This window comes from Coffea arabica, chromosome 2e (genome assembly GCF_036785885.1).
Source record: "Coffea arabica cultivar ET-39 chromosome 2e, Coffea Arabica ET-39 HiFi, whole genome shotgun sequence".
Taxonomy (NCBI): Eukaryota; Viridiplantae; Streptophyta; class Magnoliopsida; order Gentianales; family Rubiaceae; genus Coffea; species Coffea arabica.
In genome coordinates, this window is record NC_092313.1 from 12,851,054 (window position 1) to 12,863,304 (window position 12,251).

A 12,251-nucleotide genomic window follows, 5' to 3' on the forward strand; every position below is an offset into this window, starting at 1 on the left:
AGGCCCCTTATTGCTCTTGATGGCTGTCACACTAAGGGGGCATATCCAGGGCAGTTGTTGATTGCTATTGGGGCAGATCCAAATAGTGGCTGGTGGCCATTAGCTTGGGCAGTTGTTGAGAAGGAGGCTCGGGAACAATGGCTTTGGTTTTTGAGTTTACTGATTGGTGATCTAGAAATACCAGCAACTAGCAGTGAATACACTTTTATTTCAGACCAACAGAAGGTTAGGAGTACTGTTCTTTATCCTTATAGCATGTATTGTATAGGATAATTTTTGCAAGTGACTAAACTTAGAACTCTTTTATAGGGTCTTGATAGTGCACTGCTGGAGTTATTACCAGAAGCTGGCCATAGATATTGTGTACAGCATATGTACAGAAATTTCAAGAAAAAGCACCCTGGTGAAGTGCTTAAAGAAAAATTCTGGAGCATTGCAGCAGCATCAACAATGGAGTTCTATGAGGCAGCTTTGGAAGAGCTTAGAGCATATGACCAGCAAGCTCACGCGTGGGTCAAGAGAGCTGCACCACCTCATCACTGGTGTAAGGCTTTTTTTCCACTTCACGTGAAATCTGACATGCTGGTTAATAATTTATCAGAGACATTTAATTCTCATATATTAAATGCTAGAGAGTTGCCAGTGATTGGGATGGTTGAGTGGATTAGACAATTCATAATGGAAAGGATATCAAATAGGGTATATTGGATGAGAAAATGTAGTGGTCCTGTGGGACCAGCAATAAAGGCTTTGATTGAGGAGAGGGAAAAGTTTTCTAGAAAGTGGAAGCCAATATCAAATGGGAAGGGGGGATATCAGGTTAGGGGACCTAAGGGGGAACAATTTGCTGTGTACTTAAGAGACAGAACCTGTACATGCAGGTTGTGGCAAATTAGTGGGCTCCCCTGCTGCCATGCAATTTCTGCCATTTTAAAAATTGGTAGGAACCCAAATGACTATGCCGATCAGTGTTATAGTAGAGATCTATTCTTTCAAATATATGAGAATGTACTATATCCAATTAGTGGAAAGTCTCTATGGCCTCAGAGTGATATTCCCATATTAGATCCTCCACTTGCATGTGTCCAACCTGGTAGGCCCAAGAAAGCAAGAAGAAAAGGTAGTTCTGAAAATAGAAGTGGTGTTCATGTGGGAACGAATAATGTGCAAAAATTAAAAAAGCATGTGATCATGCACTGTAGAAGATGTGGTCAGGCAGGCCACAATGCTGCTACCTGCAAAAGTGTTCCAGAAAATAATGGAGGTGAAGGCTGCAGTCAACCTGCTCCAGCTCCTAAACATGCTAGAAAGTCAAAAGGCACCAACAATGGCTCAAGCACAACACATGGAGCTAATTCTCAGGAGCCTGATTTTGCTCATGTGGAAGTTCAAGGATATTCTTCAAGTTGTGTCAATTCTCAGCCACATGGAGCTGAAGAGCAAACTACTTCCCATAATGACACTGGTTCACATGCTGAACGTAATGCACAAGCTGCCACTAGTAATACGAAAAAGCAGCAGATTAGAAAGACTAAGACACCTGTAGGTGCAAAAATTTATTTCTAAATTTATTTTTAATTTTACTATGGTAAATAGCTATTGTTAATATTTATTGTACTTGTGTACATGTGAGGAGAGTTAGGCCTGTCAATGATACCGACCAGTCTACTACAGCGGCCAACAAACAGTCTCTCCATTCAAAGAGAAAGCTGTCTGAAATTGACAAGATAAGGATCAACACCAACTATGAGTACTTGGGCAAAGAGCCTCCATTCAAGATTGGTAGATGGGCTGGAACATCAAGGAGCAGTAGAAGTAGAAGTGGAAGATCAGATTAAAGGACTTGTTTGCATAGCTTTTGTTTGGATGTATTCTATGTCTAGGACAATTCCAGATTATTTATATGTGAAACATGGCTAACTTTGTTGGCAGTTGTTTGGAATGACAGTGACAATTATCTCTTTTGTAAAGCAGCTGCTTGGAATGATAGTGATAATTATCTCTTTTGTTGTATTTGGCTTTATGTTTTCTGCATTTGTGAGCTACTTTTCTTTTGCACCACCCATATGTTGGAACTAATACTTCAGTCTTTTATTCATAAATTACAATTTCAAACATCCATGGTGTAAACAACACCAACCAAAATGAGGTGTATATAAAAACACTACAACCTCAACAACAACGAGCTGTGTATTAAAACATTTGACAACACTGGTTTAGGATTTGAAGTACAACAATACTCTAGTAGCCATCAATTTGCAGCCTTCCAAACTTCTGTCCCTTGTTAGGCCCCCAAATCCACATTGATGCATTAACAATTGTCCAGGCTATAACAAAAAGAACAATGACCATTTTTTTCACTTTCTTTCTTCCAAGCTTCTCCTTCAGATTTTTTACTTTATCCTCCATTTTCTCAGCTTTCTTTTGCAACTTGAGAATTTGTTGCCGCAAAGTTTCATTCTCGATTTCCACCCTATTTATTCTTCTTAAAAGACCGGGTATGACTTGTTTCGAACGCTCACACATTTCTTCATCATACCAATTCCAATAACCACAGCCATCAACCTACAAAAAAATTATCCAAATTCTTTTTAGCCGATAAACGTCTAAACAATTAAACATTAACCTAATTTAACGAATTTCCTATATCTTCACACACTTACCTTGCCATTAGGACATTCAACATATCTCCTTGCCGGGTTCCTATCAGTCCATGAAGTCTTCAAATTGGTTTTACTGCCACAAGAGCAGGTCGGAGTTGTTTCCTTGCCTTTTCCTCTCATGAAGCTTCAACACATTCCCAGCAAATTGCAAGTCGGAGTTCTTTTCTTAGGTATTCCTCCAATGAAGCTTCAACACATTCCCAGCAAATTGCAACTTCGTATATTGTCCCTCCTACTCCATATTTGCAGAAGAAATCTATTACAGGATAAGGGTTTGCACTTCCTAATTGAACTTACGAGTTGTCTGAAGCTTTAGAGTGATTTATGGTGGAGAGTTTCAAGGAAAAGACTGTGCAGACGAATTTGCCCCTCAAAAAGTTGATTTCCGTCTCTCCTGACGGCACAAATACACGGAGTGACCAAAACGGTACAGATTTACTAGTTCAGTGACATTTCGCGCTAATAAAAAAGTTTAGTGACCAGAACCGGCACTTTGAAATAGTTTAGTGACATTTCGCGCAATTTGCTCAAAAGGAAATGTTACAACTTAGCAATGTATCTGGGGAAACAGACTCCCCTCAAATCATCAGACAAAATAGATCCTAAGCTAAGAGGACAGGAATCTAGAAGTGAAAAGGGGCACAAAAGCTTTTCACCTAACTTTGCTAGTGCATCTGCTCCTCTATTCGCCTCTCTATAGATGTGTTTTACTTGCACTTGCTGGAAATTAGAAAGAAGGTACCTGCAATCATTTAAGATAGGAGCAAGGTCATGACCTTCAGGGATTGTAGTGTTTAGCATTTTAAGGACAACTTCACAGTCACATTCAACAATCAAACATTGGATATTCAATGATCTTGCGATTTTGAGTCCATCTCTAATGGCCCAACATTCTGCAATCAGATTGTTGGTGTGGCCGAGCTTCCGAATCGACCCTTTAATCCAAGTACCAAGATGGTCTCTTATTAGGGTCTCGCATCCACTGAGACCAGGGTTGCGAGAGCAGGATCCGTCAGAATTCAATTTAAGCCATCCTCTGGGTGGTGGAGTCCATCCAATGAGGACCTGGCTTGACAGCTGCCTTGACATATTTCAATGATTCTGCTAAAGATGATTGTGATACAGAAACAGGCTGCTTTAGGGTAAATTATTTGGATGGTCATCAAATTTTTGAAATTGTCAAGTTTTGATCATTAAACTATTAAAAATCTGATTTTGATCATTGAACTATCTAAAATTTAGATTTCGAACCATTCCGTTAGATTTCATCGTTAAACATAACAAATATAAGTGCTCGCATACTTTACGAGACAAAAGAAAAGGGCATAGTTAATAATTAAATTTGACGGAATGATTCAAAATCTAAACTTTGAATAATTTAGTGGCCAAAACTAGATTTTTAATAATTTAATGGATAAAATTTGATGATTTAAAAAATTTAGTGGCTCTCCGGATAATTTACCCGCTGTCTGATTGGTTAAACGACTTTTGTTAGTCTCACAATCAAGGACTTAAAAGCAGGGTGCCAGAGTTGAGTCAAATTCGATAACGTTATCTTGACACATTTATTGTCTATGCCAATTACTTCAATGCTCTTATGCAACTTTATCGTTTTCCACAACAATTTGGTACTTCGTTTCACCCTCGTTGTAGATCATTTGTGTTATTTTCTTCTTCTAGGTAATGTTATTTACACTTCTATTATATTATTTGTATTTTTATTATTTTATTTTCAGTTGAACGAGATCATATTTTTCCTGCACTAATTTCTTGTTCTTGTTCATGAGCTAACTTTATCAGATTTAATCATCTAATTAGGGTAGAAAAAGAAATTAGGATAGAAATTATATATAGTTTTATCCAAATGAAAAACAGATAATGAGAGTGCAAATAACCTAATAAAAGTGTAAATAACATCACCCTTCATCTATCATCTTCTTTAGAAGTTAAAAGCATTAGTTTTATTTTTTTTGAAATATTAGTTTTATTTTTTTTAATAAATACAAAATGAAGTTCCCAAATGTGTAAGTGAGACGTCATGCTTATCCCCAAAAAAAAAAAAATTTGCTTCATTTTTTCCTATGGACTTCTGAATTCTAATTTCATATTACTACTTAACAAATTCACATGTGTCCCGTGTAGTTTTGCAACCTGGATCATGACAAAATTGAGTCCAGGTTGATCAATAACGTGTTAAAGATATTCAAGATTTTTTTTTATTCAGCTGCATTTCAAGATTTGAAGTCTTGGTTCTAATTAAGCTCCTCAAGTGGAACGTGCTCGTAACGTTGAGAATTGGTCAAATTAGACGAAAGTGTAAGAAAAAAAAAATTTTAGACCTCACTTTTATACTTTAACACCATTTGAATTTTTGATTGTTTTGACAGACTGGGCTATAATAATCCTTCCGACCAATAACAAGAATAGATTTTTTTTGAAATCAGAATAGCTTTAGTCCTAAAATATTCGAAGATTAAACCTCCAAGTTGTCATGGAAACCAACATCAGTTCTTTCCAAGAATCTAACTAATATTCCGAAAAATTATTCAACTCACACATGAATACCAAAAGAATTTTGTTGAACCATGAACAAACACGTTGTTTTGGGATGTAAGCCCAGATTCTTTAACCACTTGATCTCTTTTGCTCAATTACTATTAAGCTTTTTAAACACGGTTGATCTGGTCACACACATTTAGAGTGTGCAATTCTTAAAGATGCTTTTTAAGCTCTTTAGACTTAATGCTATTTTCTCTTTCATCTCATAATTTCTTCAATAAAGTGGTTCAAACAGGTTTCCTGTAAAGATGCAGTTTACCAAAGGACAAAGCACGTAAAGTCAGCACTTTCTTGATTAATTTTTGCCCAGGAAACTGGTCATAATTTGTGGATTTTGTGTAATTCTATTGAATAGCGTTCAATCTAGAACCTCCGTTTATTATTTCTTGCGTTGAAATTGAGAACTTTGTTTGCGGTGTTTAGAGATAATGATCTAGTATTGGATTATTGAAATTCTCTTCGTTAAGTTCATTGCCTGAGAAAATTTATCTTAGATTGTAAGAGCTAGCAGTGTGTTTGGATTGTAAGTTATTTGAGATATTTTTACTGTAACACTTTTTGTGATGTGATGTATGTGAGATAAAAAGGTAATTGAGAAGATAAAAAGGTGTATTGGAAATTGTAATAGTGATGTCAGCAAATATATTTGGGCAAATAACTTGCAATCCAAACACACTACGGCCGGATGCTATGTGGGTATGTTGTTGAAGTCATTCCTAAATGTAGGGTCGTTTGCGGTTGCGGTAGTTTAGTAAAAAGTAATTCATGTAAGAGAGTTTTTATTAAAAATACTTATTAAGTGCTTAAGTGATTTTAACTATATTGTTTGGATACATAAATTCAATAAATACTCATTATATTGGATAATGTAAAATTTGAAAATTTTTAAATGTATTTATTCAATTAGTTAGTTCATAATACATGATAAAATGATTAAATTTAATATTTTATTTTTTTAAATACAAAAGTTATTGTATGGGTGTGCGTGTTTCTCTCTCTCTCTATATATATATATATATGGACTCGGGGCACGGACGGTTGCAGGTGCAACCGTCCAGGGCAATTTTGGTCATTATCAACTGCGCGTAACTTTCTTTGTACATCGTGTAACTTTTTTTTCACATGATGTATTTTCACAACAGATAGTGGTGGGTCCCACACTTGGCGCGAAAATCGAGTTACATGGTGTAATCTCAGCCGCACAAAATTTTGAGGGCAAATCTTGGCCTGGGTAGGGTCGAGAAAAATACAGATTTTGTATATAGCGGTGAGTAGGGTCGAATCCACAGGGACTGGGGATAATTTGTTTCTTCTAAAGTCCAAAGTATGGGGGGTTTTGGATTAAATGCTAACTAAATAAATTAACTGCAGAAAATAATTAATTAAAAGAAATGATTGGGGAAACTCTAGCCAAGGGTACACATCAGAAATGGTTCATGCACTGATCATTGATGCAGAAATAATTCCAACATTTAGCAATAGATTAGTTATAGTTGTCATGCACGCGATAAACAACCAACCCTTCCTTAATTTCTCGATAGCTAAGGTACGACCGTTAGCTATTTCTCTAACCCAAAAATAACCCTAGGTACGACCGTAGGATTTAATTTCTAGATTGCATTAATAATTAGAAAGGCCCAATCCTAACCAACAAACACGCTACGAGGGTTTGTTTAAATTAGATCATATGCTCCCCTGACATAAACCCAATTACGCCAGTTGCTACTGAGGTAGAGATAACGAACAATTACGGATTCAATTACCCCTATTTAGCAAAAATAGCCTATATGAATAATTAATTATTGCGCACTAATCAATCATACACAAGGCCATAGCAATTAAAATCAAGGAACATATAAATACCAATAAATGAAGAAAATAATTAAAACAGATTCGATCTCACAGTAATTGTCGAATCAAATCGTCAGTTGTTCCCTTGACTAGAAAAGCTTAACCACGCCTCATGAGAAAATCTCCCCGTTGGGGAATATTGTCGAATACCTGGCGTGTGTCAGAGGCCAGTCCAAAGAAAGAAAACTAGAACTAAACTAAAAAAACTAAAACTAAAGCCCTAGATATCTCTTGCTTCTGTACGTTGTCCCCTTTTAAAGCAACAAAAGAAAGATGACTAAAAGTTATCTAGGTGGTCCCCACACATGTGGACAAAGCCTCCCAAGTACTTCTTGTTTCAAGTCTCTCTACGTTGCTTTCTTTGAAGCCCAAATGACCAAATGCCTTTCACTAGCTTGTGGTCCCCCACCAATTCAAGGGCCCAAGGATTGAAGCCCTTAGAAGTCTCCATATTTTTCACAAAGTCCCTCCTTTTTGGTAGTTTTCTGCTTCATTCCTGAAATTGATTCCAAATACCAAATATGAGTAAATATCAGCAATTAACACAATATTTGTCAGGGATAGAAGGGAAAATTAATAATAAAAATACTAACAAATTATACCCTATCATACATGGTGTAATCTCAGCCGCACAAAATTTTGAGGGCAAATCTTGGCCCTTAACCGTGCAGGGACGGTATACATATTTATGACATTATCCGGACCGCTGAACTCGGCTGGGTCTATGCCCAATCTGTGTCTAAAAACATAGGTGTACGCTACTCTGAAAAAGCTTCTTAAATAGTTAATGATGCTAGCTTTTTTTCCCTTTCATCTCCCAATTTCTTTAATAAATATGCAGTTTGCAAAAGGACAGAACCACGTTTATTACGGGTCAATCTGAAGAACACCTTTACAGTTATGTTGAAATCGACGCCGGTGTTGCCTTCAAATGGAGTAATCTAAGGGTGTGATTACATGTACCAGTCACGTGCTTGTCAAGTGCTTTATAGAGAACGCTACAGAAGTTCCACTAGTATAGTATGTGGGACTCGTTAATTAATGGCTGCTGCTGCTGCAAGAAAATCCGCACAAAGGGCCATCTGAAAGACTCGTAGCCTTTGGCTTCATATTGCGGAATATTTTGACTTCTTTAACCTTCAGATCCTTCCTTCACCATTATTACTAGTAAAACATGGCCGCTTCATCTTCTATCCAATTACTAACACCTGCATTAGCAATACCCATTCTTTCTTTCTTGAAATTATCTACTTCAGCAAGAGCATCAGCTGGATCATGCTACAAATCCATCATCGGCTTTGGGGATTCCCTCACTGATACCGGCAACTTAGTCCAGCTCTTCCCACCCGGTAATCCTACCCACTGTTATCGACCACCGAATGGGGAAACCTTCTTTAAACACCCTACCGGTCGTTGCTCCGATGGCCGTCTCATCATTGATTTTATTGGTACGAACGCAGAGAAAAAGAGAGAGATAAGCGCATCACACATTTAAGTTATAAAGATGTACTATTTATACAGATTTTGCTCTCGTTTTTTTTTTTTCCATCAGATAGATTTTGCTTTAGTGTTTCTAAACAAGTCTTCAATTCTCATCATCTCAGACCCTAAAGCAACCTTAAATTCATGTACGTTTCATCATTTTGATTGCACGTTAATTCATTGATCAAATGTTCTGGCCTTTTAGCTGAGAGTTTTGGGCTTCCGTTAGTACCAGCATACCTTTGGAGAGATGAAAGTACGGATTTTCGACAAGGCGTGAATTTCGCTGTATCAGGAGCTACAGCACTTAACAATTCATTTTTCTTGGAAATGGGACTGCATGATCTTTCAACGAATGTGTCACTGGGAACACAGTTAAGGTGGTTCAAAGATATATTGCCGTCTCTATGCAGCAGCAACTCTTCAGGTAAGTAAATTAATGAGTCGTACATACCGTAGAGCGGGCAAAATGGAGTGTGAATATATTAGTGGAAATTTTGTAGTGTTTTCTGTGCCATTAGAATATAAACAAACGAACGAACAGGTGTGAGGTAAACTACCGGACCATTGCCTCAATAGTCACCAAGAAAGCCTTTAAGTCCCTCTTAGGGTGTTGGTTGAGGGATCAACTACCCTTGCTAGCATTAAATGCCAAGGACCTCTAGCTTCTCAAATCCAATGGTGCCTTGGTGTAGAGGCAGTTTAGTTCTTTTTGAATTCTTCTTAATGACCCTGAGATGGTTTAGTCCTATCTGGATTCTTAATGATCCCTTTGAACCTATTTTCTTTTTCCCATAGTATAGGAGTAACGCCCCATTTCGGGTTGCGATGCTTATAGTGAAAAAATATTTTTAGGTGCTAAAAGTACTTTTAAAGTGTTGGTAAATATCATCTCATAAAATAAGGAGTAGAGCTTTTGGTGTTAAAAATACAAGTTCAAATTTGATGCTTTTAAAGTTACTTTTGTGATTTAACAAATAAAATATTAAATTTAATCATCTTATCCTATATTATATTATGAACCAAATAAAAAAATAAACACTTTTAAAAACTTTCAAATTACACATTATCTAATACAATAAGTACTTATTGAATTATGTTACTAAATAATATATTTAAAAGCATTTAAACAGTTGATAAGTACTTTTGTTAAAAACTCTATTAGAGAAATACTTTTCAATAAATTACCGCAATCCCAAACGGACCCTAAGTATAGTTGTAAACCAGCAACTGTTAAATGTGAAATGTCCAATCTTTTTCTTTTCTTCAATTTTTCCTTTTAGTTGGGAAAAGATGGAATTTAAGAAGTCGGAGGGAGAATGGGGAATAGAACTCATAATCTGTAAGTCCTGAAATCTCAACTTAAGAAAAAAAAAAAAGAAGAAAAAGCAAGGTAGTAGTAATAACATGTATGATTCTAAATCAAATATGTACATGATGAACAGATTGCAGCAGCGAATTTCTTCAAAGCTCGTTTGTTCTTATGGGAGAGATTGGGGGCGATGATTACAACCATGCGCTTCTTAATGGAATAAAACTAGATGAGGTCAAATCATATGTTCCCGCTGTTGTGCGCGAAATCGCTTCAGCTGTCGAGGTAAAAAACAACCTGAAATTCGTTGACCACTGGTCTAATAGTCTCCTTCTTCTTGACAACTACATTACATGTATTTCAAAAAAAAGAAATTACTCCAGCGATGTTATTTTAAAATTCATCCGTTAATTTTTTTTATTTTTGTTGTAAAAGCTTAGTGAATGAGCAATTTCATGGTAATAATGCAGGAAATGATTAAGCTTGGAGCTGTGACATTGGTGGTTCCTGGGAACTTACCAATTGGATGCTTGGCTGCCTATCTGACTGATTTTCAAAGTTCCAACCAGCATGACTACGACACGGCTACTGGTTGCATAAACTGGTTAAATGATTTAGCCAAATATCATAACAGATTGCTGCAGAAAGAACTTAATCGCATCAGAACACTTCATCCTCATGCCACCATAATCTATGCCGATTACTACAATGCTGCAATGAGATTATATCGTTCCCCAATCACATATGGTATTTCTCCATTTTTTCAACTTGATTTACATTTTACTTTTGCCTTGGATTCTTTTTCTCCTTCCTATCCAATGCTAGTCTCGAAACATAATATATGAAGATGGGGAATGAAGGCAAAAGAATCCTTGGCCCTACAATTTGGATGAATTACCACAAAGTTCAGTGATAATATATGGTAACTAAATGTAGTCAATGGAGTTTGTCAAAGCTGCAATTTTAGTCAAATATTTTATCCTTGATACAGCCTTTTTTCCTTTTTCTTGTTTTCTTTTCAATCTAATCTGTACCGTAAAATTCTAAACTTTTACAAATAATTATTAAAAATTTTAAAATGGACAGTACATATCTGAGCCACGTTAGGTTGAGCAATTCGGGTCGATCACGGTAAAAACGGTAATAGAATGTTGGTTCTACTAATTCTGATAAGCCATTTCTTTTTCTTTTAATTTTTAATATAATTATCATAAACAAAGCTAATACTTTGCTCTTTTGCTTTTATGGTCCCCAAAACTGGAACATATATTGATATCTCAATCGTTGTTGCAGGATTTAGAGGAGAAGCTCTAAGGGCTTGCTGCGGAGCTGGAGGCCCGTACAATTATATTTCCTCAATTCATTGTGGCGACCTACCAACAACTCCTTGTGACGATCCGTCTTTGTATGTTAACTGGGACGGTTTGCACTTGACCGAAGCTGCCTACCAACTGGTAGCTCAGGGCATGCTTCAAGGACCATATTCTACTACTCCTATCAATACAATCTGTCCTCTTGCATCCACTAGTTCAGGAGGACTTCTGCTTTAAGATTAGCTTAGATTTTGTGAGATGTCCCTTTTTATCACTTGGTAGCAAAATTTTAAACCAAATTAAATTGTTATTTTATTTAGTTTATGTGGTTTGTGGTTGGCGTTTCTAGTTTTTGATTGGTTGGATAAGCCTATCCATAAATATGTGGTTTGTAAGAGCCTTCAATTTGGGAGGCAAAATGATACCTAAAGGCTCCATATTTCCTTTTCATTCCCAATCAAAAGGCTCCATATTTTACTCAACAAGTGGTGCGGAATTGTTTGTGCTTCTGCTGCATATTTTTGAGCCAACATCACTTAATTTTTTAGGGCTTCCTCTTTTTTTTTTTCCAACTTATGTACTGTTCATTGTCAGATCATTAGTTCTATTATTTTTGTTGGCAAGTGTTTTATCATTTGCTCAGTTGCAAGTGAAGTAGATTTATGTGTTAGGGCGGTTATTTATATTTAACCTTTGGTGAAAACTATCACCTATGAAACCCCAAGATCTTTATGGCGATTATTAAGAAATAATTAGCACAAAATTGCGGAAGCGTACCTTGATTCATGTTGACAAACTGGTGCTTGAATCCCTAGAGATTTTGGGGTGACCTTTCAGGTCAACACGTATTTACAGATCCTTGAGAGAGCCCTTTAGTATCTCTCTGGTATCTTTCCTGACGATGGGATATCAGGAAAGAGCTGTATATTGTGGTACTAGAAAATACGACAAAAAAGATACGTGTGACCTGGGGACCATAACCCTATTTATAAGTAACATTCTTGTTATCTTTTGGAGCCCTATTTCATCCCATCATAGAAATAGGAGCCCACTCAATGCTAAATCATGCTT

General features: G+C 36.5%; 2 protein-coding genes across 3 annotated transcripts; both read left to right on the forward strand.

The window, feature by feature from the left end:
* The first annotated feature begins 372 nt into the window (after nt 1-372).
* LOC140036109 (uncharacterized) lies at nt 373-1,502 on the forward strand. Its single transcript, XM_072077386.1, has 2 exons — nt 373-1,439; nt 1,493-1,502. Exons 1-2 carry the CDS (start codon nt 373-375, stop codon nt 1,500-1,502), a joined length of 1,077 nt encoding a protein of 358 aa, XP_071933487.1.
* A 6,596-nt stretch (nt 1,503-8,098) lies between these two features.
* LOC140004062 (GDSL esterase/lipase At2g27360-like) lies at nt 8,099-11,665 on the forward strand. 2 transcript variants are annotated; one of them, XM_027256072.2, is made up of 5 exons: nt 8,099-8,521; nt 8,761-8,982; nt 10,001-10,152; nt 10,338-10,614; nt 11,161-11,665. In XM_027256072.2, exons 1-5 carry the CDS (start codon nt 8,248-8,250, stop codon nt 11,415-11,417), a joined length of 1,182 nt encoding a protein of 393 aa, XP_027111873.1. In that variant the 5' UTR covers nt 8,099-8,247; the 3' UTR covers nt 11,418-11,665. The 2 variants fall into 2 exon arrangements, with proteins under 2 accessions (XP_027111873.1, XP_071935139.1); XM_072079038.1 differs by lacking the exon at nt 8,099-8,521 and adding an exon at nt 8,548-8,701 and having other exon boundaries at nt 8,785-8,982.
* The last annotated feature ends 586 nt before the right edge of the window (nt 11,666-12,251 follow it).

Bases quoted from the DNA above. Each gene is read 5' to 3' on its own strand.
- LOC140036109 (XM_072077386.1), top strand. From the start codon at position 373: ATGTACAGAAATTTCAAGAAAAAGCACCCTGGTGAAGTGCTTAAAGAA.
- LOC140004062 (XM_027256072.2), top strand. From the start codon at position 8,248: ATGGCCGCTTCATCTTCTATCCAATTACTAACACCTGCATTAGCAATA. The intron at 8,522-8,760 runs GTACGAACGCAG...CTGGCCTTTTAG, and splicing joins TCTCATCATTGATTTTATTG to CTGAGAGTTTTGGGCTTCCG. The intron at 8,983-10,000 runs GTAAGTAAATTA...CATGATGAACAG, and splicing joins ATGCAGCAGCAACTCTTCAG to ATTGCAGCAGCGAATTTCTT.